Source organism: Tinamus guttatus, unplaced genomic scaffold (genome assembly GCF_059628265.1).
Source record: "Tinamus guttatus ecotype Peru unplaced genomic scaffold, ASM5962826v1 Tinamus_guttatus_pri_ptg000244l, whole genome shotgun sequence".
Lineage (NCBI taxonomy): Eukaryota > Metazoa > Chordata > Aves > Tinamiformes > Tinamidae > Tinamus > Tinamus guttatus.
The window spans coordinates 391,837-419,733 of NW_028288778.1; the positions used below are offsets into that span (position 1 = coordinate 391,837).

The 27,897-nt window shown below is 57.9% G+C and overlaps 1 protein-coding gene across 1 annotated transcript in view; it reads right to left on the reverse strand.

Annotated features, from left to right (window-relative positions):
- The window catches only part of ZFHX3 (zinc finger homeobox 3), a 124,691-nt gene that overhangs the window by 24,075 nt on the left and 72,719 nt on the right, over positions 1-27,897 (reverse strand). The window contains exons 5-7 of the mRNA XM_088526206.1: positions 10,361-10,468; positions 1,132-1,265; positions 734-934 (exon numbers count right to left, since the gene is read on the reverse strand). Of these exons, the coding sequence (XP_088382332.1) occupies positions 734-934; positions 1,132-1,265; positions 10,361-10,468 (443 nt within the window). The remainder of the gene's footprint in view (positions 1-733; positions 935-1,131; positions 1,266-10,360; positions 10,469-27,897) is intronic.

The following is a 27,897-nucleotide window of genomic DNA, read 5'->3' on the forward strand; positions in this document are numbered from 1 at the left end:
TTTACAGCATTCGCAATCACATAAGACTTAAGCTCTCTTGGGCCAACCGCTGCATATCCCTTCCTCGTTCAGGTTACCCTGAAGAAAGTGAATTGCTATATATCAAAAGCATGATTATTTGGATAGAACAGTTCCCCACAGAAATAACAGATCCAACTTATCTCATACAACCATAATGACGATCGTCATTAAGTGAACGGAGCGCACACGGAGTACGGGCTGCACCGTAGGGCTGTCTCTCCTGCGCAAGACAAGACTGCCAATGGAAATAACCCTGTTGATCCTTATTTTAAGCAGAAACCCGATACCCAATTTCCTGTAATCTGTTACCTTAACAACCCTGGTGTCCCTCTTTGAACGTGCTAATCTACATAGGGAGCACCTGCCCTCTCTGCGACAGGAGCAGCACAGCACATCCACTGCTTCATCTCTGAGAGCTCTGCGAAGGGCACTCCTCTGTGATGAGCTCACTGGTTAAGGGAAATCTTATTTGTTCCAATCTCTTCATCAGAAAATTACTCAATAGGGCAACAGTGCCAGTTTTCACAGTGCTCAAGCACGGACAACCTAGCTTCTGCAGGCAAAATATGTGGGAGGATGGGAAAGATCTCAGTGAGAAAGGGAGTTGCCCAGAGTGGCACATTACAGCAGTAATAGCCTGTGCAAGTGAGGGCACCCCTCTCCTTGTCTTTTCTGGAAGGCAACAGACGTGTTTGAATCCGCAGCAACTTACCGTCATGATGAGCTTCTCGACGCAGTCCGGTGACACGCTGTGCAGATGGGTGAGGTGCAGCTGCAAATGGATCTTGTTGTTCAGCATGTCCTGGCAGAGCGGGCAGCGGAGCATGGGCTGCACCGAGTGCTGGGTCATGGCGTGCACCCGCAGCCGGTTCACGTCTGTGTTACTGTACTTGCAGTACGGACACTGATACATCTGCAGAGCAAGACAAATGAATCATGCAATTGCTACAGCTGCTGTTTTCCTCTTTCCTTACAGCTAGACTTTAATAATTTGATGCCTCTTCCTACCACAGTTACCACTTTTTGTCATTGTCCTCTTATTTTTTGCTTTTGGCATGAAACCAATCAGCTGCTGGTAGATGCAAAGAAAGCTGGGTTCTTGCCTCTTACCTGCTCTGATTTGGTCTCCTCTGAAGTTTTGGACCATTTAATGGAGAGAGGTGACTCAGAGCTGCTGGGAAATGACATGCGTTTAGAGGATGCTGGAGGCTCTGTCAGTTCCTTCTCTGCCTGGCTGGCTGGTGCTGCAACAAAAAGAGATTTATATCAGGACATCCCCGAAGAGGCTTGAGTTGGATGAAGACAATATTTCCATTTAAACTGCTGCAGTTTCTTCAAACATAGGACTTGGAAGAGAATGAGTACACGGACTAACTTAGACCATACAAAGCGTACCTGGCCAAAAAATGAAAGTCTTTTGGAATTATCTTCCATAATAAAGGAATTGTGCCAAAGTCATAGTTAGAAACAGAAAAATCACAGCTATTTATATGGTCTGTTCAAGATCTGCTATGCGCAGGAGAGCCTTTTCCTGTGCTTGTGTCTGGCACAGAAAGGCTGGGTCAGACAGCGAGGCCGGGGTGTCACCTGCACCCGCAGCCGGACGGGCACGTGACAAAGCAGCGTTCACGTCCCCAGCTGCGAACGTGGCAGTTTTGCACCGCAGCCTGCACCGGGCCCCCGCGCGCTCCGGGCGCGCGTCCCGCCGCATCCCGACCGGAGAGCCGCCCGGAGCCGCCCCGGGCCGGGTCCAGCAGCCGCAACAGGTTGACGAGCGGCAATCCCAATTCACCGGAACACGGACAGGCGACGAGGCCGCGGCGGCAGAACGCTCGGGAGGTGGAGGCTCCGCGGCGCGCACATCCTCTGACCTTTACCCCTCCCCCTGCATCCCGGAGTACATAAATTTGTGGGACATCTATTATTTAAAAACTGTAAGGACAAGTATATTATACACAGCCCCCGTCTCCTCCTCCCCGAACACACATTCATAACAGTACTTTAATCTGTCTCGAATCGACTTCAAACCCATTTCGCCCTTAATGGGAGTTATTCATTTTCACTTGAAAGGTAATATATGACAGCTGGATATTTAATATGATGGATTGGCTGCCGATTAACAAGGCACTGTAGCATTCCTAGACCGGTCCCCCCATCCTCTGCTCCCTGTCTCCTCTTTGTGAACTCATTGGCATCTGCATCTCTCTGCAGAAGATGCAGCCACAGTAAAACCAGGTAAACTACTTCCTTCACAAAGCTCCCTTCCATTACTGACAGAAGATGTATCTCCGAAAGCACCATGCCAAAATAGGAAGCACAACCCACGCTGCTAACCTCCCTCCCTGCCAGACACCCTCCCCGAGCATGCAGTCACACAGAGGCCAAACAACCTCCAGGAAACAGAAAACTGACACTGCAAAAAGACACCCAGGCTGCTGGCAGGAGGCAGGAGCTGGTGAGGTCTGGCCCTCCCAAGGGTCTCCTTGTAGACGTGGACTTGGCAGAGCCTCTTAGAGGTGACTTCCTCATCCCGCTGTTCCTACCCCGCCACATACTCAGCAGTTTAACGCTGGCACAGAAGTAAAATCCATGAATATGTGGATGAAACCAAGAAACACAGGACCCCACTGCTCTCCCGAGCCTACTAAAAAGTCCCAATCTGGAGTTTCTTTGTGTAAAACAACCCAGGGACACGAAGGTGCCGTCCTGGGCTGCAGACGCCGTTCTGTGCCCCGCACCCAGCGCTCAGCTTCAACGCAGGTCGAAACTGCTGCCTGGACCCCGCACTTTTTAGGGGTTAAACAGTGGAAAGCCATGAAAACGCTGCAGGCTCCTCATCCCTCCCGCGTTCCGACCGCAGGGAAGAGCGTTCCTGATGCCTCTCATCTGCCATGTGGACTGAATGTGTCACTTACGTATCTGGCAGCTTATGAACAACAAACTCCCATCTGAGTTGTCAGATAGAAAAAATAATACTTACAGCAAATACTGAGCATATATTTTTCAGAACTCTGCAAAAAACCAGTTATTCTGGGGCCTGAATAAATATTAATAATTCTGGTTTTGAAGGATTAATGTTACGGGCTGGATCAAGTGCGCTTAATAAAAATGAGCACTTTGGAGACAGCAAGCAAAGGTAGATTTTTAATTACCTTTTACTTTTCCCTACTTCTAAGTAGGCTGCTTCCCAGTAGGAAGGAAATAGGAAAAAGCACCCATGGCCCCAGAGGTTACAGGGAGCGTTTGGCAGCCCTGGGGCAACTGGTGCAGTTGGGACGCTGGAACGAGCGGCAGCTCCGCACCGGTGCGACCCGGGGGACCGCGTGTCCCGCACGAGAAGCTCCTCGGGGCCTCCCCTGCCGAGGGCTCCGCTCGGCAGCGCATGCGGCTGCAGCCGCGTTAGGGACCCTGCTTGGAGACAAGGGCTTCGCAAGGAACAAGAGGGAAGGCTTCCCTGCGCCTAAAGAACGATGCGGGGCAATTCTTTAACTAGTATTTTTATTATTTTTGACCCTGTAAGCGGGCTCCTTTCAGATCTCCTGACCTTGGAGCACCCTGTGCTTCTCGGCACGCCGGCCGCCCAGGGTGCACTGGAGGCCACCCCCCTTCTCAGCACCTTCTGCTTTCCAGAAGAGGACGCGAGAGCCACCGCAGGGACGAGGTGGGCGCTTGCGTGGACGCGCGCGTCCCCTCCTGCACTAGGTGCGAGGTGAGGGCGGCCACTGCCCCGAAAACGGGGGAAAACGGGAGCCACCACCGCCTCCCACCGTCAGCTTCTTCTGGCTAAAGCACCCCTGACAGCCCCTTCATCTCAACTCCCATCTCCTGACCAGCAACATAATGGAGCAGCCAATTAAATGATTATTAATTCATGCTGCTTTCCGTAAGCCAGAGGTTCTCATCTCCCTGCGTTCCGTAAACCAGCTCGCCGCTCGCCCTAGAAATTTACTGTGGGGTTTTTGCTCTCTCCATTGATTTCAGGAATGGCCAATTGCAAACCTCCCTCCGCCCGAGTTCAGCACCGGCCTGGGAAAATCTCTGCGGCTGGACGAGGGACGGCGTTTTCCCTGCCTGGTGGAAAACAAAATTCCATGTTTGGTGGCCGCCCTCCACCAGCCTCTGACACTCCCCGGGAGCCGCTTTCCAGCACCGCGAGCCCCTGGACTGAACAAACGCGTCTCCACGGGCAGGAAGGGCCCAACGGCACCGCCGTGACCAGCCGGGAGACGCCCCCGGGTGCTCCCGCAGCCGCGGCCCCGGCCTGGGACAGCAAGGAGCGTCCTCGGAGCCGTCCTCGCGGGACGGGGAGCCGCAGCCCTGGGGCCCGGCTAACGCGGCACACGGGTTCAGCGCGTCCTGCGGACAGAACCTCGCGTTTTGCAGTAACACAGCAAAAGTAACCAGGGGGAAACCCCTCCCCGAGACACTGCCGGGGCGCCGAGGTGGTGCTGGTGACAGCCCCGCGGCAGCGCTGCCGTGTGTCGCCCCTCGTGTCAATCGCACGCGGTCGAGCGTTTCTCCGCAAAGTGGCCGTGTCCCGCGGAGGCGCCGCGCGCCCGGCACGACGCGGTGCCAGCTGCGCCGCACGGCCCTGGCACGTCCCGCCGTGCCGGGCAGGAAGCAGCCAGGGCGTCTCAGAGTGAACCATTTCACGTGGTTGTCGAACCGGCCACCGGTTTGTGCGGATACCGCTGCCCAGTTCAGTTGGAAGGAACATTTCAACTACAAAATATCTCTACATGAGCGGCCGTGCGATGGTTGCACGAAGCAGCTCCACGTGCACAGAGAATCCCCGGAGCGGCCAGCACAACGCCGCAAAGGGTCTCGCTCCGGCCCGGGAGGTGGCCTGGCTTTGTCTATGGAGCATCCGCAGCTCGGGAATGTGTCTGGGCATGGAGACACATGGAGGGCCTGGCGCCTTTAATGGACATTCAGAAACGGGAATCTGCAGCCAAGGCTCCCGGGTCAAGGAGCCTCCCAGCCGGCTCCAGCAGCACTGCCGGGGCCGGGAGCGTTTCCGCACGCACAGGGGCCTGGAGACGGCGACGCATCCCTGCTCCATGGATGGAGCCGCGTCCCCCTGCTCCGCGATGCTGCTCCATCGTGTGCGGAACGGCCCTGTGCCGCCTGGCAGCTGGTGCGGGGATGCAGGCATGAGGGGATGCAGGGATGAGGGGATGCGGGGATGAGGGGATGCGGGGATGAGGGGATGCGGGGATGAGGGGATGCAGGGATGAGGGGATGCGGGGATGAGGGGATGTGGGGATGCAGGGATGAGAGGATGCGGGGATAAGGGGATGTGGGGATAAGGGAATGGGGGGATGCCGGCATGCAGGGATGAGAGGATGCGGGGATGCAGGGATGAGGGGATGTGGGGATGAGGGGATGTGGGGATAAGGGAATGGGGGGATGTGGGGATGAGAGGATGCGGGGATGCAGGGATGGGGGGATGCAGGGATGCTCCAATGCCCTCATCCTTGGTCTTCCCGCAGTGCATCCCCGCCATTAAGTGCTCAGCAACGCCATATATTAAAAAAATAGGGAAAAACACTGCGGTGGGGGGAGGGGCAGTAATAGATTTCCGTCAGGATGTGCCTGACCTGTTTTTTTCAATTTCAGTAATTAGAAAGGCAGTGGGCCTGTAGGAATTATTCATAAACTGCAGGAGCTGTGCAGTATACATTTATGTTAAACATGTCAAATACGATTGAAATCATGCCTGCCAGCACCATACTCCATAAACACACTTTTCTGCAACAATTTCCCAGCTCTCGGCAGCCCATTAATACCTCCTTTAATAGCAATCTACCACGGATTCGAATCAGGGACGCTCCATTGCACTAATTGCTCTGTGTTAGGTGAGCATCATGGAGTAAAAAAAAAAAATCATTAAAAAAAATAAAAGCCCTTCAGGCTAGTCCTCTAGAAATATTTCATTTCAATCTATATTTTAAGCAGAGCTTGCTTCTTGTTTTTTTGGGGAAAATAATCTGATATTCTACATCTATACAACAGAGTGCATTAAGGGAATCTGTGTAGCTGGGTCACTGCAAACAAGCAAACGAGTCCACCCAGGAACAGGGAACGTGAGCAACCGCTCTGGACTCAGAACACGTTAGGAGGCCTGTAAGAGTTCTGGGTGCTTCCACAGCACCCACCGCTGCGTGACACGAGCTCGCTGCAACAGACACGTGCACGACCGAAAGCAGAAGGCACCCTCGCTTTTGACAAATCTTTCAGGCTTTATTAAAACTTATGTAAAAATGTATGCAAATTTTTTTATTTGAGCTTTGGTTTTCCACATTATGGAAAACCTTGCCTGAAAATAAAACTTTTTTTTTTGCTTCCTATTTAAAAATAAATAAAAGCCTGAACTGACAAACTTGTTTTGCAGTTGAAACTTTTTTTTTTTAAATTAATTAATTTAATTATTTTAATTGTTTTTGATAAATGTTTGCAGTGAAAGCAGAGAGGTGCCTCCTGCCGCGTGTGCACACGTGCAGCAGAAGGTGATCGAGCAGATTTGTCTCGTGGCTTGTTCCTATCTGCAAGAAGAGCTCGGCCAGAGCTCACGGGTCTTTACGAAGCTGCAGGAGGAACTGCACAGTCCGCAGTCAGGACACGGAGGCGCGGAGGGCGAGCGGGTCGCTCGGGACCGCAGGGAGCCAACGGCCGCGCGAGGAGCCAACGGCAGCGCGAGGAGCCAACGGCAGCGCGAGGAGCCAACGGCAGCGCCGACGTCGGCGTCCCCACGGCCCCGGTGCTCCCGCCCGGGCACGGGGCTGCCCTGTTCCTTGGCGGCAGCTTCTCCGGCCCTCTCGGGACATCCTCGGAACCTTCCCAGAACATCCCCTCCTCCAGCAGGCTCTGGGAACAGAGGCTTCACCAGGAGGTTTGTTTTTTATATTATCTGACCTCAATCTTTCTCCCTTCAATTTAAGCCCATTACTTCTTGTCATCAACACCCCGACATGGAGGACAAATAATTTCCTTCCTTTCAAGTGTTTCATGCTCGCCGCTTCTCTCGGCCTCCCTTTCTGTCTTTTCCTCCAGGACGGAATAAGCCAATTTACTCCATTTGCTCCTCGCAGGTAACGTGATGCAGATCACGCCTTTCAATTTGGGCTTTTCAGGTTTCTGATTTTTTTCCTCAACTTCCTTGATGCCCCATGCTCAGAAACAAGTGGAACCGTCTGGAAGCAGCTCTGCAGCCTGAGGAAGCCCCCGCTGGCCACGCGCTGCACGGGATGCACCCGGCTGCGCGGCTGCCGAAAGGGCGAAGTTCTTCACGTGAGAGCCAACGCCAGCTCCTGTTTGGGTTTTCTTGTTGTTGTTGTTACGGGTATAGCTACATTTATAGAGCTGATCATCTCTATCTGCCTACGGCCCCCAGTGAACAGTACTGCCTTCCCCTCCTAGACCATATTCCCAACTTGTAAAGACCATCCAAAGACCATCCCGAGTTCTAGCCCTGCTCCTGGGGGCGCCAGATGTGCCCCCCAGTCGGCCATCGATGGCAAATCCAGCACCGAGAGGCCCGAGCTCGAGGAGGGCTCCTCCGGCGCTCCGAGTCACAGACACCCTCTGTCCGGGCCCAGGTCGCCGGTCGGTCTGCTCCCGTCCTGCGACTCTCTAACCCCAACCCCAACTTCTTGAGCCTGCTGCTGGGAACGCCACGAAAAGCCGCGTCAAGAGCGTTCTGAAGCCAAGACAGGAGACACCCGCTGACTGCCAATAAAGTCTTCTTCATGGAGGAGGAAACTGGGTCGTGCTGACATGATTTGTTCTTGACAAATCCACGTTGACTCTAACTCATCTCATTATCTTCCAATACTTACAAACAGTTGTTTGGTCAATTCCCAGAAAAATCTGGGGCAAAAGAAGTTGTCAGCTCCACAGATCCCCTGCTACTCATCTTTTTAAAGATAAGAACCATGTTTGTCCTCTCCTGGCACCTCCCCTGTTTTCCGTAAATCCACATGAGATAACAGCTGACAGATCTGGTGGGTTTCATCGCTTCTTTGAAATATCCAAGCATGAAGCAGCAGGTCACAGATTTGAAAAATTTAGCTTATCTGAACACTTTGCAACCTGCTCCTTCCCCGTTTGAGGTGGAGCCCTCCCCGCGCTGCCGCTGATCCCGGCTCCCGCAGCGCCCGCACGCGGCTGCCCGTTCGGCTGCGGCGAGCGCAGCGGCGGCGCCGGCTCCTCCGCTGCGTGACACCGCGGGTGACAGCTCTCCACTCTGCTGAGCTGCCCATCAGCTCCCGTCTGCCAGTCGCTTTTTACAAGGTTGTTGGTGATTGCTTCCGTGATGGTCCGTGCTTCCCTCCCTGGCTACATCTCAACTTGTACCAAGGTGTTTTTGATATTTCCCTACATGCAGACACTATTCTTCTGTGTTTGTCATGAATAATCTGACCTAGTTTCCATCTCCTTCTAGGTCTGAGGTCCACAAGGACATGATGACATTGCTACGTTCGCCAGGGAGTTTAAAAGCAGACACAGCGCAGGCTGAGGCACAGGACTTGTTTTGCATTTCTACTGCACATAAACAATACGAGAACTTTCTTTTTGCCTTTTTTCTTCTCCTGTTCTCAGTGTCGTGGCAGTGTTGTTACACGCTTGAAGCAGGACGTGGATCCCGCACCAGCGTGTGCGAATCTCGCTGGGCTGCGTCTCAGCGCGGCTGCGTGCAGCGCCCCGTGCTCCATACGCTCCATACGCTCCGTGCTCTGTACGCCCCGTGCTCCATACGCTCCGTGCTCCGTACGCCCCGTGCTCCGTACGCCCCCGGCGCACGCCGCGCTCCCTCTGCAGCCGTCCTGGCTTATCCACTGCTCGAGCACCAACAACGGGGTAGGAATTTCACAGGCAGGTTGGAAAACTGAAACATTCCAATTTAGAACTTCTGGATAGCAAAGGGTTTAAAAGGTAAGTGTTTCTCTTTTCCTTAAATGATTTCACGCGTACTCTTAAAAAACAGATCAGCTCTGCAAGTGCCTCAAGGTTTAGGCAAAGGGCCCTACTCATCCTTCAGATATAATGTCAATACACAGATCTTTATGTGATGCCTCTGTGCTTTGGCTTAAAATCACACAATTTCACGCAGCAAGAGAAACTAAAACATCCCCTATAGTGAAGCAAAGTTGCATCTCCATGTTCAAGAGCAGGTCAGTGATGGGGGGTGATGTGCAGCACAACCTCCCAAGCGAGGTCTAGAACGTGGACTGGGAACGTGAGTTTCAACAAGTATTAAGGCAGAACTTGTTTTTTTCCCCCACGTTTGGACACATTTTCTAACAACAGAGATTAAAACAGCCTGCCAGTGACAGACTTTGGAAGACTTTGCAACCTGCAGCATCTCGCTGGCCGTGTCTCTTTGAGAAGCAGCCACCAAAGCGCGGGAGAAGCCCGGCTGGAGGACGGGCCGGTGGGCGCAGCGGCGCGATGCGGAGGACGCAGCGGCGTGCGGCCTGGGGCACGCGGACCTGCTGCCCGCGGCGCTGAGCGGGACCAGTGACCGGCTGCCGTGTCCTCGGTGCCAGCAACGGGACCGAGCGGCCTTCTCCCGAGCAGGGCAGCCTCGCAGCTGCTTCCTGCCCAAAGGCAAGGAATATTTAAACGACTCCCCTGTTGCAACTATCTTCTGGGAAAGACAGAGCGACCTCCTCATACCTTGCAAGAGAACAGAAATTCACCCAAGGGTTTTGCAACGCGGCCCCTTTCAGTTTCCTGCGCCACAGCAATGCGGCTGTGCGTCTGCACGAGCAGGGTGAGAAAGCCCCGCGGCAGCGGGAGGGCAGCAGAGCGGGAGCTCGAGTCCACCGCGCAGCGCTGCTTTTCTCCAAAGAGGCCTCGCTGCGGAGCGAGGACCATGAGGAAGGACCTCTTGGCCCTGCAGCTGCGGGACGTGGGACAACGCGGCCGCGCTGCTGCCCGCAGAGCCCTGCCCGCCGCACGGCACCCCGACCCCAACCCCGACCCCGACCCGCGGTGCTGCCGTCGGGCCCTCCGCTGCCGCCCGGCGACGCTCTGCAGCTGCCCGCGCTCCTGCTCCTTCCTTTCCCTGGGCACTTTTGGGTACACGATCGGCCACTCGGCTGCCACCGCAGGCCCAGGGACAATGGAAGGAGGCAAACATTTCCAACTGTAACATGAGCCAAGAGGTCAAAAACTGGCTGGAAACAAGCAGTTGTTTGAGAATTTGTAGAATCTTTCCTTTAAGAAGCCAAGAGAAGAAGAGAGCACAGAGGCCAACCAGCACCTATGAACAACCCTGCGCACATCTAGCCTGTAGCCCCTCTGACCTGAGAGAAAAAGGGGGACCAAAACTGACCTGTCCATTTACTCTGGTCCTTGTCCCCTCCACTCTCTTGCTCTTTGGCAGGCTCTTCAGCATCAACGGCTGTTTCATTGGGCCCTTCCACATCTTCAATGGGTTCTTCTGAAATACGAGAAACAAAAGGAATAACATTAAAAACGCAAGTCAAAAGGGAAGGGCAAGTAACTCTCCCTGAACACGGGTGTCCAAGGCCGAGGCACAGGCCAGGAGAGAAGCTGACGAGGAAGGTGGTGAGAGCCACGAGCGGGGCCGAGCGCGGCCCCACGGCCAGAGCCTCGCGGGGCACGAGCAGCTTCCCCCAGCCACGGGGGGCTGCCAGGGCCCACGAGGGACTCGCGGCACCTCCGCCACTGCCCTCCCCAGCACGAACTCTCTGGACAACACGGTGCCGAGCAGGAACGGCCCCATGAACCCGCCTGGCTGCGACACCACCGCCAGCATCTGCTCTTGTGACACCACCGCCAACATCTGCTCTTGTGACAGCACCTCCAGCATCTGCTCTTGTGACAGCACCTCCAGCATCCTCTCCTTGGGCTGTTCCTGCAGAGCACGTGCACGTGGCAGCTCCATGCACACGGCTGCGCTACCTGAAAGTGGGTCAAGCCACCCCATCCTTGTACAGGTAACACAGTTTACGCCCTTTACTTGCATTGCCCAGTCACAGCAGCTCCCTCTGGAAGACAAAGCCCATGAGATGTACCCACATCTTGCTCTCTGGAAGAGCTGTGACCCAAGGTGATATGGCACCAAACGAGGCAGCACCAAACACAGGGTTTCACTGGTTTTATAAAATCTTTCTATTATGTTATTAAAATGTCCGTGTTAACTTTCACTAAGGACATTTCAGATGGAAATCCAGCGGTTTCCTTCCGCTCAGGCCCAGCACCAGGCCCAGGCGCTCCCGGCAGACCTGGGGGGTCGTGGTAGGCACCGAGCACCCACTGCTGCGGGCAGCAAGCACCCATCGTGGCACCGAGCACCCATCGTGGTGGGCACCGAGCACCCATCGTGGCAGGCTCTGAGCACCCATTGCTGCAGGCTCTCAGCGCCCATCGCTGCGGGCAGCGAGCGCCCGCGGCGGCTCCCACGGCGCAGCCGCGCGCAGCACAAAGGGTGGCCGGTGCCGCGCACTCCCGGCCCTGACCCCGAGGTGTCACCATCGGCATGGCAGCGGCGCGGGAGCCGCCTGCCGGCTCCGACGCTGCCTGGGCTCTAACCTGAGCATGTGGAAACAATATTCGTCTTCCAGTGAACTGTCTGGTCTGCGGGAAATAAAATAGGACATTCATAAGCAGTTACACCATCTGCCTTTATACCATCATCATCATCAACAAGGGGAAAAAATAGCTCTTTAAAATGGATGCAAGCCCAGGCTGACAGTAACCGGAAAAATGTGAGCTATGAATACCAATAAAGGTAGAAAAATGATTAAAAAACAAGGCTGGAAGCGGTGAACTCTCGGCCCACCGGCGCGCAGGGCGCAGCAGCGCTCGCTGCCCGGCTCGGCACAGCCCGGCGCTCATGCCAAGCGCCCGCCAGCCCCTCTTCCTGGACACGGCCTTCCCCAAGGGTAACGAATCTGCCCATTTGGCTCCAACACCTCTGCCCTGGGCAGGCCGGCTGGAAAGCAGGAGGAAACCAGGGTGTGCGAGCTGCAGAGCCTCCCTCCCTCCTGCCGCCCAAGAGGCTTTTCTGAGGGCTGTTTCTGAAGGCAGGATGGGAGGGGAACAAGACGCCTTTGTGCAGGGAGGCTGCAAGGGGCTCCAGGCCGGTGCTCCTGCCTCCTGGAGACTCCTCTGCCGGGCGCCGTTCCCAGGGGCTGCTCCCGGCCGCGCCTCCTGCCCCAAGTGCCGCGTCCGGCTCCGGGATGGGCCTCGACGACGCGTGAGCTGGGGCTGACCCGGGTGCTGGGCGGGCGGCGAGGCCGGGACCCCCCTGCGCCCGCGTCGACGCGGGCTCCTGTTGGGGACAGCTCTGCACACGTGGACAGGGGTTTCCACGCTCCCGTTTCCCCCCGCTCTGACGGCAAATCCTGGGCTGCATCCAGAGCTGAGCATCCCTGCAGCCAGGAAGGAGGAATATCCCGAGACCAAGCCCCAAGGGCAGCACGAGGCTGCAGGTGAGCAGGATGCAAGGAACAGATCTCCAGTAGAAAAATCTGTAAATCTTTTGCTACACAACAACGTGCAGGTCGATCACGCCAGTCTGAGACTGCAAATCACCGCTTATCATGACTGCCTCCATCACCCAAAGGCTTTACTTTATATTTCCTACAGATTTTGATCAGAATCCCACACTGGTTCTGCAGCTAAAAGGTTCTCAACTCAAAGCCATTTGTCCTAAGAACCATCCTAATCCAGACTGATATCCAGGAGCCAACTCTCCGCGGCAGTGCTGAAGCAAGGTACAGGAGTCGGCAGGCCGGAGGCTGCGGCCGCGCGGCGCGGGAGCGAGCCATGAGGGACACCGCGGCTGCAGAAGGGTCTTCTCCTGGTCCGGGAACCTCAACGAGGGGCTCCCGAAGGCCAGAGCTGCTGTTCTGGCCCACGCGGAGGACGCGGCTGCTGGAGGGTGTCCCGGGCTCCCCGAAGCGCCGCAGGTTTCTGGCGAGCGGACTCCATGCGCCGCGAGGAGCTGGGGCAGGGCCGCACCGGGGGTCTGTGCGTGGAGCCCAAACACCGCGCGGAGGCCGCCGCGCCGGCCCCACCACCCGCGGCCGGGCCGGGAAGGATCCCATGGGGGCCAGCTCAGGACCAGGGGCACCAGCAGGAGCTGCGGGGCGCTGGAAGGAGGAGGAATCTGCTGTTCTCCCTGCTGAAACCATCCCATGCAAATCCCCAGGAAAAGTCTCTTCTTCCTCTGTGAATAAATCATTTCAGACAGTGGCATTTCCTTTTAATTTGAAATTAAACCACTCACTAAAGGGAGACTAAGGACAAAGAGGGAAAAGACTCTGGAAAATCCCAGTCTTTTCTGCCATCTGCAGATGCCCGGCAGTGCACGGGAACGCGTGTGAACCCCGGCACATGGCTACACAGGGTCAAACCGCGACGTTTCTGCCCCTTCCAAAGGCAGATTGAAGAAGTCTGAGCGCATGGGGAGGCCACCAAACCCTGACCCGGCCCGCGCCGGCCTGAGCAGCCGGCGACCTCCCGCCCGTCCCCTCCTGCCGCGCTCTCCTGCGCCCAGCGCCGCGGCCGCGCTCGCCTCCCCACCCTCCGGCGCGCTGCAGAGCTCAGAAACATTAGCTGTCACGAGCCACAATCAAATCAGGTTTGAAATATTTAGCAGTGGCTTGGAAAATGCGGTGGTGCAGCTCTGACAGGCGAGATGTGCAGACACCCATTTTCCATTATAATGGAAATATCAAGCCTGTTCTGAATATGTATAACCCAGAAAAATGTATTGATTTTTCATTCGGCATTAAAAAAATGAAATACCCTGCAGCTGTCAAAAGCCTTTTGTTAAAAGCTCATCTTTCCTGGAATGAGGTTTACCAGAAACAAGTTTTAATTGTACACAGGGTCTCTCCTTTGGAACAAAAAGGCTCCCGACACGTCGTTCCCAGGAGCGCCGGCCCTGGTGCCCGCGGGCCGCTCCGGGGCCTCGGCTCCGCGCAGCCCCGGCAGCGCCGTGTGGAGCTCGTTCCAACCCTGCTGCTCCGCTGAACCTCGCTCCTCCCTGCGCTTCCAGTGCTGTGCAGTGCTGTGCAGTGCAGTGCTGTGCAGTGCTGTGCAGTGCAGCGCAGTGCAGCGCAGTGCTGTGCTGTGCAGTGCCGTGCTGTGCCGTGCTGTGCAGTGCAGCGCAGTGCTGTGCCATGCTGTGCAGTGCAGCGCAGTGCTGTGCAGCGCTGTGCAGCGCAGTGCAGCGCTGTGCAGTGCTGTGCAGTGCAGTGAAGTGCAGTGAAGTGCAGCACAGCACTGTGCAGTGCTGTGCAGTGCAGTGCAGTGCAGTGCAGCGCAGCGCAGCGCTGTGCAGCGCCACCAGCCTTGTCCTGCTCGCTCGGCACACGGCGCTGAAAAATAATAATCCCTGCATTCATCTTGGAGCAATGACACTCCTTCCTAAGGGTGCCAGGGCATTGCTAGGCACTGCCAGAGCATCTCTGCACTCTTTTCACTGGCAATAAAGAAATGCGGGCTACCAACATGTCCCCAGCTGAAAAATGCCCATCCATCGTCTACGGTGGGGCAACTCCACTGCGCCTTTGTGCAACGACTAAAGACCCGAGTGTCCAGAGAAACCACACAAGAAACCCGGCAGCAAAAGAACTGCCCCCAAGCCACTCGCTCCCTGCTCCGTTTCTTCCTTCCCCCGCTCCAAAGAACTCCACAAGTCTTGGCCACTCTCCACGGGCGGATCTGACACCCATCCGGATCTGCGGCCACCTCCCAAGCAAGCTCCTTGCTGGACAGAAACGAGCTGCCCCTCCACGGCGTGTCAGCATCTTCCCTTCCCTAACACGCGCTCTCACTACGCACTTCTCCTCGCACTGAGCCGCTCTGCGGCCGCTGGCAGCTCCAGGCACCGTCCAGGGAAACTCGGAGAGTTTCACGCGGCTCCAAAGGGCCCTCGGACACGGGGCACATGGAAGACACTTGGGAAACCCCTCTGCTCCGTGCTTGGGTAAACACAGAAGAGCGCAGCAGCACTAACAAACAGAATAACATTATTACGATAGATAATTACAAGAAAAAATATTTTTTGTCTTAAAAACAAATAAAAGTCAAGAGTAATGAGTTTTGCTACTGTTTTTACTGCAGAAATGAGAGGCTTATGTGTGTCCAGAGCGCGCAGCAAAGGAAAGGGCCGGCTCCGAGGAGAGAGCCCGGGAGCTGCACGGGTCTCGTTCCATCGCTCACCTCCCTCCGGCGCGGACGCGGCGGGTCCGGGCGCGCAGCGGAGCAGCAGCGCGCTGGCGCCAGGACAAGGGCACCTGGCTACTTTTTTGCAAATAGGGCTAAATTTTAGGTCTGTGGACCCCAACAGGGATTTGTCCCTTTAGATTTCATCAGTGCCAGGAAGGTTGCTGTTATTTTCACACATGAAATGTAAAAAAATGGCAAATTCCTTGAGCATGTTTGTAGTGGAGCGTGATGTGATTGTGTTGTCATTTATGGGAAATAATCGCAAGCCCATCTCCCTCTTTCCCCCCATTTTCCAGTCCAAATAACCATGAAAAATTACACTTCAATGTCAGGAGGACAACAAAGGAGGGGCTTTCTCCTGCGGCTTGACGGCTTTGCAGCCCCCTGCACCCCCCGTCGGACAAAAACTACCTTCAATTCTGCTTCGTTTTAAATGCGATACAACAAATGCATCTTGACAAGTTCCTTTCTTTTTTCTCTCTTAAACAGTATTTTGCACAGTTGAACCTAGCCGCAGACTGGGATGAGGTGGGCAGGAGCCTCGTGCGAGGCCGCGGACAGACAAAAGGCCCAGAGCGGCGGCGCAGCGCGGCGGGGACGGGCAGCGCGGCGAGGACAGGCTGCACAGCGAGGACGGGCAGCGTGGTGGGGACGGGCAGCGCGGCGAGGACGGCGCCGCTCCAAAATGGAGCCCGGCGGGAGGAGGGGTCAGCACACAAAGCGCGCAGGGCCGGAGCGCCGCGGGAGCCGCCGCCGCGGCCGCAGGGAGCGCCGGGGCCGCCAGGGCTGCGCGCACCGGCCCTGCAGGGACCCCGCAGCCTCCCGGCCCCTTCCCGGCCAGGAGGACGGGGCTGTGCCCGGCGCGTGCACCGCGCGCTGCCAGGTCGCCGCGAGCCCCTGCGCGCCGCGCGGGCACCGCGAGGGCTGCTCTGCAGCCTGCCCACTGCAGGGCCCGCAGCCACCTGCTGCCCGCCCGACGCATGCCATGCGATGGCTGCCCTGCGGCCTGCTCGATGCATGCCATGCGATGGCTGCCCGGCAGCGATCGATGCATGCAACATAACAGCTGCCCTGCGGCCTGCTCGATGCATGCAAAGCAACAGCCGCTCTGCAGCCCAAGCCATGCAGGCAGCGCAAGGGCTGTTCTGCAGCCTGCGCAATGCATGAGACGTAACAGCCGTCCCATCACCTGCTCGATGCAGGCAATGCACCGTCTGCTCCGCAGCCTGCAATGCCACGGCCAGCACACAAACACAGTTTCTGTAGGACAGGAGGCTGCCCCGTCGTGCCCGGCTCCTGGCTCCCTGCACGTGCAGGCAGGGCTGTCGCTGCGCTGGGGAGGGATCACGCTGGTCGCTGCAAGCACGAGGAGTCCAGCTCCCACCTTCAGAAAACCCTTCAGCAAACACGTCCCATCGTCCCTAATCCGCAGCGTGAGCATAAGTTATTTAAAATAACACACTTAATTGAGGAGCTCTGTTTCAGTGCTAGCAAGCTCATGCCAGAGAGACCTTCTAGATTTCCAAACACAGAGTTGAAGTGAAGCTGAAGTTAAAGCCGACTCAAGCAACTCCAGGATACCCTACACCTCCACAGTACTCTAAATACAATGAAAATTAGCTGTAATTAGTTCAGGTCTAGCCTTGAGGTTTGGGAAGGCACAGGGAGTTCTCCCAACAACTCTGTCCTGAGCCCCCATCACAAGACAGGGTTAAATCAAATGCTGAAATGCGCCGGGGAGTTTAAACTCCGCGGGAAGCCAGAGGAGCGTGATGTGCTGGAGTGTTCAGGACATCAGGGACCTGCGTTTGGAAAAAGGACTCATTTCTAAGGTAAGAACGAGAAGTCTAGAAGGGAAAATTGCACCTGTGATTCATGTGCTAAAGCACCACATTCTCTCCTACGTATACGCTGCACCCAACGCAAATCCTGATGGCTCCTGACATTGCTGCCACGTTGACAGCTTCCACGGGAGGAGAACCACAGAAAACCTGTGCAAAGAAGGGAGAAGACACTAAACGCCAGCTCGGGTGGGCACCCCCTTCTTTTTGTCCTTTTATTACTATTTTTTAAAATCTAAAACTGGAAGGGAGTTTCTTTTCAAAGAAACTATACGTAGGTCTGTAAATAATTACCTATTTTGGGAAGCACCACCCGCGGGGAGAAGCTGCTGCGCAAAGGGGCCCAGCAGACCGACCTGCGCAGCAAGCAGTCCCCATGCAGCGAGTGTCCCCGCACCCCGGCGTCCCCGTGCAGCGAGCGTCCCCGCGCAGCGAGCGTCCCCGCACCCCGGCGTCCCCGCACCCCGGCGTCCCCGCGCAGCGAGCGTCCCTGTGCGCCCCACGCACCCCGTGCTCAGCACAGCGCCCCAGCCGCGTTCCCCGCGCCAGCCGGGCGCTCCCAGCCCGGGGACACCGCCGAGGCCGCCGGCCCCCGCGCCGCACGCGCAGGCTGTGACGAGAATCCATCTCCCTCAATTAGGAGCTGCCGGCCCCGTCTCAGTCCATCAGCGCCGCGCGGCCGAGTCAATGAAGGCTCCGTGATGAGGCGATGAGATGCACCGCGACGCCCCGGCAGCGCCCGCGGCCCGTCCCGGCGGGAGCGTCGCCAGCGCCCCGCTCCCTGCCCCGGTGCTCCCCGGACACCGGGTACATCTGCAAGAGAAGCTGCTGTTTTGTAATGGGGTCGGTTCAGAAATACCACTTTCCTTCAACATGAAACCATTTTAAAACACCCTGCACATGTCTCAAGCAAACAAAGAATCTAAATGCTGCCCTCCAAAGCAAATACAGCACCAAAAAATCCCACCAGGACAGGAATCCCTGCTGAGATCTCTTCTGGTGCCCCAGAGACCCCCAGATCCTGCTCCCAATGGCCTGTGCTTCAAACTCGGCGTTGTGGGTGGGAAGGACAGAGGAGCCAGGCTGAACACGGCCTGAAAACACCCCAGGTCTGAGCCCTGGGGAGGCCTGGAGGCTCCTTCACCCCTTGGGGTTTGGTTTAGTTGGTTGAAGAAAAGACAAAAAAAAAAAAAACCCTGCATTTCCCTCCACGGCACCTCCCACGCGCCCCACGGGAAGGCGCCGCGGCCCCGGGGACGCTGGGGCTCCGTCCAGCACCGTCCCCATCCCGCTCCGCGCAGCCTCCAGACCAGTGACCTCTGCGGGGGGACGCGCTCCGCGCCGCCCGCTCCAGCGCCCTATTGATCCGACACGCACTCGGTGCCTTCAAAGTTGTTTATGATCAATATGCAAATTGCCCCGGCATGGATCTGGTATTAATTTTCAATTAGGGAACCCGCGAGGGGTCTCCTAGGGTCGATAGCTCGCAGCGCAAGGCAGCTCCGCCGCGGAGCGGGCCCCATCCTGGGCTGCCCGGCGCGGCCGCCGGGGCTCGAGCGGAGCGCGGCCACGCAGCGAGGAGCCCCGCGCCCCGCGCGTTGCTGAGGGGCACCGAGGAGCTGCGGCCACGCTGCCCTGGCCCTGCTCGCACGGATCCCCCGTCCTCGAGGGGCCCGGCGCTGCCCGGCCCTCCCGCGGCCCCGAGCTGGAGCTCGCGCTCGAGCCGCCCCGGCCCAGGAAGACGTGGAAGGAGCTTTCCAAGGAAACAGGGCAGGAGAGCACAAACGTCCCCCCCAGGGCATCTGCACATCGCCAGAAAACCTGGAAGAAACGGAAAGATCTTCAAATGCGCTACATAGTGGTTAAAAAGGAAAGAAGTGATAGAAATTGCCTCGTAATTCCAGAGAAACGTGTCCCTTCCCAGAACAAGGGGTCCCAGCCCAGCGCTGCCCCCCGGCCTCCTTCCGCCCCGGAGAGCCCCAAGGGAGCGTTGGCTTCTCCAAACTGTCCCAGCAAAGACGCGGGTGCCGTCCTCGCCGGCCGGCCCGCGTGCGCCGCCGCTCACCGCGCTAACCCGCACATTAGCTACCCAGGCTAATTGGTTTATGGATAACATTAATTACCATGTTGCTCATTAATGGATGAAATCTTTATTGGTCCCATTGATCAGCGGGACTTGTTAGGCGGCCTCCTAACCAATGGCGGATGTAACAAGCTCTCTTATTGGCATATCAATTAATGCAATCAATTCCTGGCCAGCGGCTGCCATTCGCTCCCCTGCTCGTTAGACTCTGGAAGACAGAGTCGTGTCAAGTAAGCATTAATTTCAAGGGTTTCCAGTTCTCCTGGAGCCGCTTCCCAGCAGGCTTCTGCCACACCAGGGTTCGCAGCCTCCGGAGACGCGCCCGGCCCTCCCGTTGCAGAATCCGGTCTGGGTCCTCACTGTGAACCCAGTCGTTTCTGCAGAAACAGTTACCGAGTTACCGAGGACGGCCTGAGGTGTTAGATGAAGTCGGGCCTGCGGGACTACTGCATTTGTACTGTACTTCAGATATATCATACTTATCCCTTATGAACGTGGATTTTGGAGAGAAAAGCTTGACATGTACACCACAGCCTGCTCCATCACCTTTTTGGCATGGGGCAGGAATTCGAAATCCAAGAATGCCCTATATTCTGAGGTCTGCAGCCGTCACACACAAGGTAAATTGCTTTCAAGAAAGAAGGCAAAACGAGCCATATGGCTTAAACAGATTCAGAGGGAGGAGAAAGGATTGTGGAGGTAAAGAGGATTTACTGGGTCAGCCACAAAACTAATCTCTTGTTGGACTGCCATCCTCACGGCACGAGCCCATGCCACCATCCCAAGTGTGGACCCGGGGACCACGGCAGAGACGAGGACAACGGGTCGGATCGGGGAGGATGGAGAGGGAGAGCAGGCCCTTCTCAGCAATCGCGCTACAAAAAGAGGGAACGAAACCAAAGCAAATGACAATGTCCCAGCACAAGCCAGCACAGACTGGAGAACACCGTGTTTTCCATGTGCATTTCAAGGATGATCGATGAAGAGACCTTCCAAAGCAGCATAACTGGCAAGCTGAAGTCCCCAGATCAGCTGCAAGAAAAGCAGAGAAACAGATGGCAAACGGTACAGGCCTTGCATGAGACTGGCAATCTTAGCTGCAATGCTACACATAATAGTGGTTCTCCCACCTCAAAAAAGAAAGGTAATTTTAGGGAAAGAAAATGTGTAAAGAACACAGAATTTAAAAAAAGAAAAAAAGGAAGGAAAGCAATTGGAGGGCTTGGTCTTACTTTCCTGAGAAAAGTTGATGTATGAGACATCTCGATAAGGGAACATAAAACTGACAGCAATCTGAAGAAGACTGGGTGGGATTTTCAGGTGCCATACTCCCATAAACAAGAAGTTAATTTCAATTAATGCGACAGAAAACAAAGGAGTTTCAAAAGGCCTAAGAACCTCTACTCTGGCTTGGAGGAACGTGGCGCTCTCCATTGGCGAGGCCGGCCGGACACGGCGGGAAGGGCTCAAGCCCCTCCATGGCCACGTGCGGATCCCCTCCGCGCGCAGGAGGCCCCGCTCGGCGGTGCTCGCAGCGCGGTGCAGCGCCGGGGCCCGCGGGGAGCGGCCGTGCCCGCCGTGCGCAGGACGCGGAGCAGCCCGGGGCCGTGGTGCTCCCGGGCCGGCTGCCAGCGCACCCGGCCACGGCGCCGTCCGCGGGCCGCAGGCCGCTTTATTTTGCATTTCCTACAGCAGGTGTCGGCAACGTTAGCTGCAGCCGCAGGAGGCGGCGGGAGCAGCTGGCGTGGCGCGCGGTGCCGTTGCCCTCGCCGCGCTGCTCCTGCCCCTGCCCGCGCAGCCGCGCCGGCGCGGCGACCCCGGCGGCTAATGGATCCGCGGGGCCGCGCAGGTGAAACAAACACTTTCCTCATGCAGAATTAGACTTGGTAATTAGATTGTGGAAATCACTGTCACAGGATGTTGCTGTGGCCAAGAATCCAGCGATATTCACAAAAGGGATTAGATAATTAAGGTTAATGAGAATATCTACAGATGTAATTGCTAAATATAACAAAAGAATTTGGAAGAAATATAAACGCGGGAGCTCTCGGGCACGCACAGGCTGCCTTCTCCCAGCGCACGGTCCCTGCAGCCGCTCTGCAGCCGATGGCCACGCGCTCGCATCGCTCCCGGGCGCGCTCGTGGCATCGCGGCAGCGCCCACGGGCCGCACGTCCCGCAGCGACGCGTCCCTTCCTTGGCCGGCTCCTCCCCGCGCTTCCTGCGCTCACTATGGACAGCCCCGCGCCTGCACCGCGCGGCGGCCCCGCCGGCCTCTGGCAACGCAGGCCGCAGCAGCAGCTCGGGCTGGTCCACACAGGGCGACCAGCAGGTCGAGGGAGGGGATCCTGCCCCTCTGCTCAGCCCTGGTGAGGCCACATCTGCAGTATTGTGTCCAGTTCTGGGCTCCACAGGACAAGAGGGATGTGGAGCTGCTGGAGAGAGTCCAGCGCAGGGCCACAAGGATGATCAGGGGCCTGGAACATCTGCCCTGTGAGGAGAGGCTGAGGGAGCTGGGCCTGTTCAGCTGGAGAAGAGCAGCGCATGCCCTGCGCTGCTGCGCTCTGCGGGACCGGCCCCGCTTCCACCAGAACCGAACCCGAACCGCAGCAGAGCTGACCCGGGAAGCAGAGCCGGCCGCGGGCAGCTCCGCGAGGCCTCCCAGAGGGCCCCGCTGCAGAGGACCCAGGAAGCAGCCGCAAGCGGCAAAACAGAGAGAAAAGTCCCTGGAGAGGACAAGCTCCTTGGGCAGCCGCTTGGCGAAAGCTCTGCCTTCCAGCAGGGCGTTTCCCTGTTCTAGGGACGCGACGTGTTCCGCGTAGCAACTGCACGTGGGTATCAGCACCGCAGGGCTGTCACCGTGACAGGACAGGGCCCGGCGCGCGGCCGCGCGCGAGCGGGACGGCCGGGGTCAGCGGGGCCGGCCGTGCGCGCGGAGATGCCCCCGCGGCCGCACATGGGTCCAGCGGGAAGGATCCTCCCCGCCCGGCGCAACAATACATCAAACCTTGCCAGGGCCCCGCGATCCGTCTGCGAAGGCTCCGATAATTTCTAGCCATGGGAATAGCACCACAAAAGTACTTTTTAAACTAATTACGCAGATTCAGAAGTGCTGCCCTAATGAGCCTTCTTCTGCCCAGAACTTACCGGGAGAAAAAACTACCTTCAGAGCAGTAATTACTGCTTTCCCCTTCAAACTTCTAACTGGAGATCAATGTTGCATTTTAAGACTCATTGATTTACAATTAGCCTGGCTTTCCTGCTAAAGTGTTTTTAAAGCAGAGTTTACTTTTATTTTATTTTGAAATGTCAAAGATCTGGTTCTTGGATTTCACGTCCTCATGAGAGGTGCGCTGCAAACTGGCAGAGCAAGGCACACATCTGAAGGAAGCCAGGAGTGCTGCGAGGCTGCAACTGGACCGAAGAAAACGGTACTAAGTATTTAAGGAATAAGTACAAAAGGCAAAAAAACTGGGGGAAGAAGAGGAAATGAGAGTCCCTTAAGGAGGAAGGGAAAAGAACTGCAGCCAACGAAAGCAAAAACACCATCAGAGCGATGTGAAAGCTCGTGCTGCCTCTGCTGTTTATGAGCATCCCTGGGAAAAGGAAAAAGGAAGTAGCTTTGTGCATCTGCAAAACAAAGCGGCAGTCAAAAACAGCGCGTGCAGAGGGACAGAGAGCTAACAGGAGGGTCCTGGCAGCGCCAGTCGCACAATCTGTCCCACGAGAAGGGCAGAAGTGAGCGAAGCAATTAACAATTCCACGCCGATTGCTTAAAACGTGTTTTTCTGTGCCATAAAGATAACAGCATGAAGGCTGCATGCGCCTTCTCCTCCCTGCCTGCACCCAGGCCAGCAGCTCCCGCGTCCTGCCCGGGGCTCCCGCGCTCGAGGGGGCGACCGAGGGTGCTGGAGCGCGGGAAGGGGCCGCGCGGGCGGCCGCGGTGCTGTACATGGTGACGGAGACGGTGCCACACACGGTGCCGTAAGCGTTGCTGGAGACGGTGCCGCACGCAGTGCCAGACACGGTGCCGTAAACAGTGCCGTACGCGGTGTCGCATGAGGTGCCACACGTGGTGCCATAAGCGGTGCCGCATGCGGTGCTGGACACAGTGCTGCATGCAGTGCCAGACGTGGCACGGGACGCGGTGTGGGACGCAGTGCTACACGCAGTACTGTACACGGTGCTGCATGCGGTGCCGTACACAGTCCCACACGCGGTGCTGCACACGGTGCCGCACACGGTACTATACATGGTGCTGCACATGGTGCTGCGCATGTGGTACTGTACACGGTGCCACATGTGGTACTATACACGGTGCTGCACATGGTGCTTTACACGGTGCCGCACGCAGTACTGTACACGGTGCCACACACGGTACTATACACGGTGCCGCACACGGTACTGTACACGGTGCCACACACGGTACTATACACGGTGCCGCACACGCTGCTGTTGGCCCGCGGCAGCAGGGAGCTCCCCGCGCGCTGCCCGGCGGGAGCGGGCGCTCCGGAGCAGCCCGGCACAGCCCCACAGGATGGTTCCGCTCGGAGCCATTCTGGTGCCATTTCCATAGGAAATGAGCTACACCAGGCAGCTCACTCGAGCGCTCCGCAGCCCTCCTCGGCCTCCCAGCGCCCTCTCCAAAATAAACACTGGGAAGATCTTCCAGGATTAGCACGAGCAGCAACACGACGGGAGCCAAGCTGAGAGTGCAGGAGTGAAGAATATCAGAAAATCACCTACAGGGGCTTAAATTTGGGGAGCTGCCAGTAAAGCCCAGCCTGCCATTTCATTTGCTGCTCTCATAAATTTTACTCTTTATTAACGTTGGTCCCAGGAGCCAGTGGCAGATGATGATCTTAGAATGATGAAAGTAAAAAAAAAAGAGAAAAGAAAACAGAAAACCCAGTAACTTCCTTCCTTTTTTATATATTTTATTTTACAGAAAACTGCTTAGCCCCATTTCAAAGACTAATATGAAAAAAGTGCAATTAAATCCTTGAAAAACTGACAGATCAGCAAAACAAAACCACCCGGAGGAGAGCACGATTGAGCCTCATTAAGGAAGAGTTCAGTCTGTTTTTAAAACCTTTCTTAACACTTAGCTGGGTACCGCTCAACAGCAGGCGCTCCCAACGCGCCCGGCATAATTAGTGTCAGAACGGAAAGGGAGAAAACCAGCCGAGGAAACGGGAATGAAACCCCCGGATTTCAGTGCGGGGAAGGGCAGGGAGCCCCGGCGCCGGCCCCGCACAGCCGGCGCGCGCGGAGCGAAGCGGACGGGGCAGAACCGCGCAGGGAAAGCTCTCCGTGCCCGTGCCCAGCACACCTGCCCGGCGCACACGGCCCCGGCGCGCGGCAGAGGGCACTGAACTGCACCGGCCCGGCAGCAACCCCAGCTCGGCGCGGGGAACGGGGCCGGGGCGGCACAAACGGCGCGCGGCGCCGCAGCCGGAGCTGCCAGCGGGATCCGCCGCCGCGCGTGGGGGCGGGGAGCGGCGCTCGGGAGATGGGAAAGATGGCAGAGAGATGAAGCCATTTTATTAAATCAGGCAAATTCTAATTTATTCTGGGGAGATGGAGAAGAGAAAATGGATTCACTCTCAGCAGGCTCACTCCGTATCTCCTGACGCAGCCCCGCCGCGCCGGGGGGGCCGCGCGGCCGCGCTCCCCGCGCCGGGAGGGAGCAGGGCGGCAGGAGGCGATTCTCCCCCGCGGTTCTGCGGCACCACGGCGGGAACCGCGGGAGGGCGGGCGCCGGCCCCGCAGCGCCGGCACGAGCCGAGGCTGCGGCGGAGCCACCCAGGGCCGCGCAGGGCCAGGAGGAGCCGCAGCCGCCGCGGTGCTGCCGCGGGCAGGGCCGCCCGAGCCCAGGGCCCGTCCAGGCCGCATGACGCGCGGGGCCGCGCGGGGCCTGGACCCGCTCCCAAGAGGCGTCAGCAACCAACGAGAGGCACCGGGGTCCTGCAGAGCCTTGGAGCAGGGGCCACGTAAAAGCACGGAAGGCTGGGGGAAATCCACCGGCACGGAGGAAAACCCACAGGGCCCTCCTGCAGGGACAGCCGCCTTCCCGGCCGGAGCCCCCAGAGCCTCTGCGCCAGCCCCCCGGCACGCGGGGGACAACGCCGGGGACAACGCCGGGTGCACGGCGCAGACACACGCAGAGATTAGCAGGGGAGAGCAGGTATCCCCAGCGCAGAATTCACCCAAAGGAAACGAGAACAACATGTAATTAATTACCAGTAGCCAAAGACACTCCAAAAACAAACAACAAAAAAACTCCAGGACGTCTGATGAAAAAGAGTAACACTAAAAGCACCGGCTCAAATCAGGCAGGACTGAAGGCGTTGGGCGGTCGCTGCACTTTGTGCTCAGAAACCATCCTAATTAAGACTGCAGTGATTAAATCAACATTTTACACAAAGTTCTTCAGAAAGGAACGTCCCCCAGCGCCGCGCACGGGTGCCAGCGCCCAGGCCGGTGCGCGGCGCCGCGGGCCAGCGCCACGCGTCGAGTCCGAGAGGCCACGGCTCCCTGGCAGCGCTGCCCGGCGAGGGGCCCCGCGCGCCGCCCCGCGTCCCCCGCGCTGCCCCGCGTCCCCCGCGCCGCCCCGCGTCCCCCGCGCTGCCCCGTGCCCCCCGTGCGCTGCCCCGCATCCCCCGCACCACCGCCCTCGGCCCACGTCAACAAAGGCGCCGGCCCCGCGCGGCCGCACAAAGGCGCCGAGGCAGCGGGTCAGAACTGATCTCCGTGCGGGAAGCGCGTTCCGGGACGGGCCGGGGGACCCCGCGGAGCCACCGAGCAAAGGGGGAAGCCCCAGAGAGCAGCAAGGGGCAGAGCGGCTCCAGCACCGACTGCCGACAGCTGAAATTCCCGCTTGGCACCCGCTTCCCGGGCAGCAGCGAGGCTGGTTTTATGACTTATTTATTTATTTCATCTTTGATGAACAGAAGGTTAATATAAGAACAACTCCTTGGCAAACCTTTAAGGGTAACTCAAGCGACACTGATGTGAATCAATGTTCCCTTTGTGAACGCATTACTTGGCAGAAACTGGCTTTTTGTAACCCCCTTAAACCTAGCTGGCAAAACAAAAAGAGAAAAAAAAACGTCCTTCAAACAAAAGGATGAGGTGAAAATAAAGAGAGAGTCGACTGCACTTTATTCTCTTTCATAGAAGCAAATGGATTTGGTGCTTTTTATACATTAATCAATCAATATCACTGACTGTACATCAGCGGCGCAGCCAAGTTATGAATGACCTTTCTGGCAAAGAGGACACTTTTAATGCTCATAAGACTGCTCATAGCTTAGCAACTTTCCGAATTTATGCCTGCATGATTACCCCTTGGAGGCAGGCACCCGTTAGCGCTGCACTAGATATGACAAGGTTAGTCCTTGCCAATTTGTGCAGAAGGAAGGAGGCTGTGGGCTCCGTGCGCCCGCGCCGCGCGGCCGCGCTCGGCTCGTGCCAGGATCCGCCAGGTTTTCCTCCTGCACATGGACACCCCGCTGGGGAGCAGGGCGGGCGCGGGGCCCGAGGAGCAGGGGGACGCGCTCCTTGCGGCTGCGCTGAGCGGGCGCCGTGCAGCGCGCGCCCCTCTCCCGGGGCATCGGCCATTCCACCTCCTCTTCCTGCTCCTCTTCCTGCGCCGCAGTGGAGATGCAGAAGGAAGAGCAGCCCGGCCTGGCCCGGACAGCACGAGCACGCGGCCGGGGCCGAGGTCCCTGGGGGAGCCGTGAGCTGCAGGCCGAGGCCTGGCCCTCCTGCAGCCCCAGCCCTGGGGTTATCGCAGCGTCGCGTCAGGGACAGCAGCGCCGACGGCCCAGCCGCCTCCGGGAGCAGCAGAGGTGGGAGCAGGGCCGTGCGGCCCAAGAGGGGCCGGGCTCCGAATGGCTTTCGCCTCCACCAGCCAGGAGCGCTGGTTGCTGAAGAGCTGTGCCCGAGGGCAGGGAGGAAGCGACGCCTCGGAGCGATGCCGCCGGAGCGGGCAGGCACGGGCAGGGGAGCCACCAGGAGCGCGCAGGGCCGCGGCGCTCGAGCGCTCCCGACGCGCTGGACGGGCACCGTGGGGCCCGCGGCAGACGCCAACGCGTGGTGGGTTCTGCCGGCCACAGCGACCCCGAGGCCCCTCCTGGCAGAGCGGGGCCTGCCCACGCGTCCCACGTCAGCCCAGCCACTGCCGGGGCTGCTGGCCGGTCCCCGTCCCTGCGCCGGCACCGCGGGGCCACCGCAGCTCCAGGCAGGAGCAGAGCCGCAGGGCGCAGCACGGCGCCGGGCCCGGCCCGCAGGCTCGTCCCCACCTCCCGCACGCGGGACGGCCGAGCCCGGGACGGCCCCGCGCCACACTGTCCGCCCGGGCCGGTGCTCTCGCTGCCTTCGGCCCTCGGGACATGACTAAGAGCATTTCCTACTGCCGCCGTCCCCAAGCATGTGCTACTGGGCAAATCAGCAGCGAAAAGACCACGAGTCCCTGCAGCTCACGTCAACAGCAGAGCAGGAGAAAGGAGCCCCCGTTAATGCAGAGCCGCGCGCGCGCGGGGCAGCCCTAACGCAGCCTGCGAAGCCTCCTGTCCTGCTCGCCGCCGCTCACACCCCTCAGCCGAGCAAGCGCAACCGGTGAGCACAAAGCACAGGCATGCCGACGGGACTGTAAATCCAAGCGGAATTTGCTCCCGAAAAGACCCACTTATTGCTCCCGCTGACAACCAGTCCTGCAGCATCTCCAGCTGTCCAG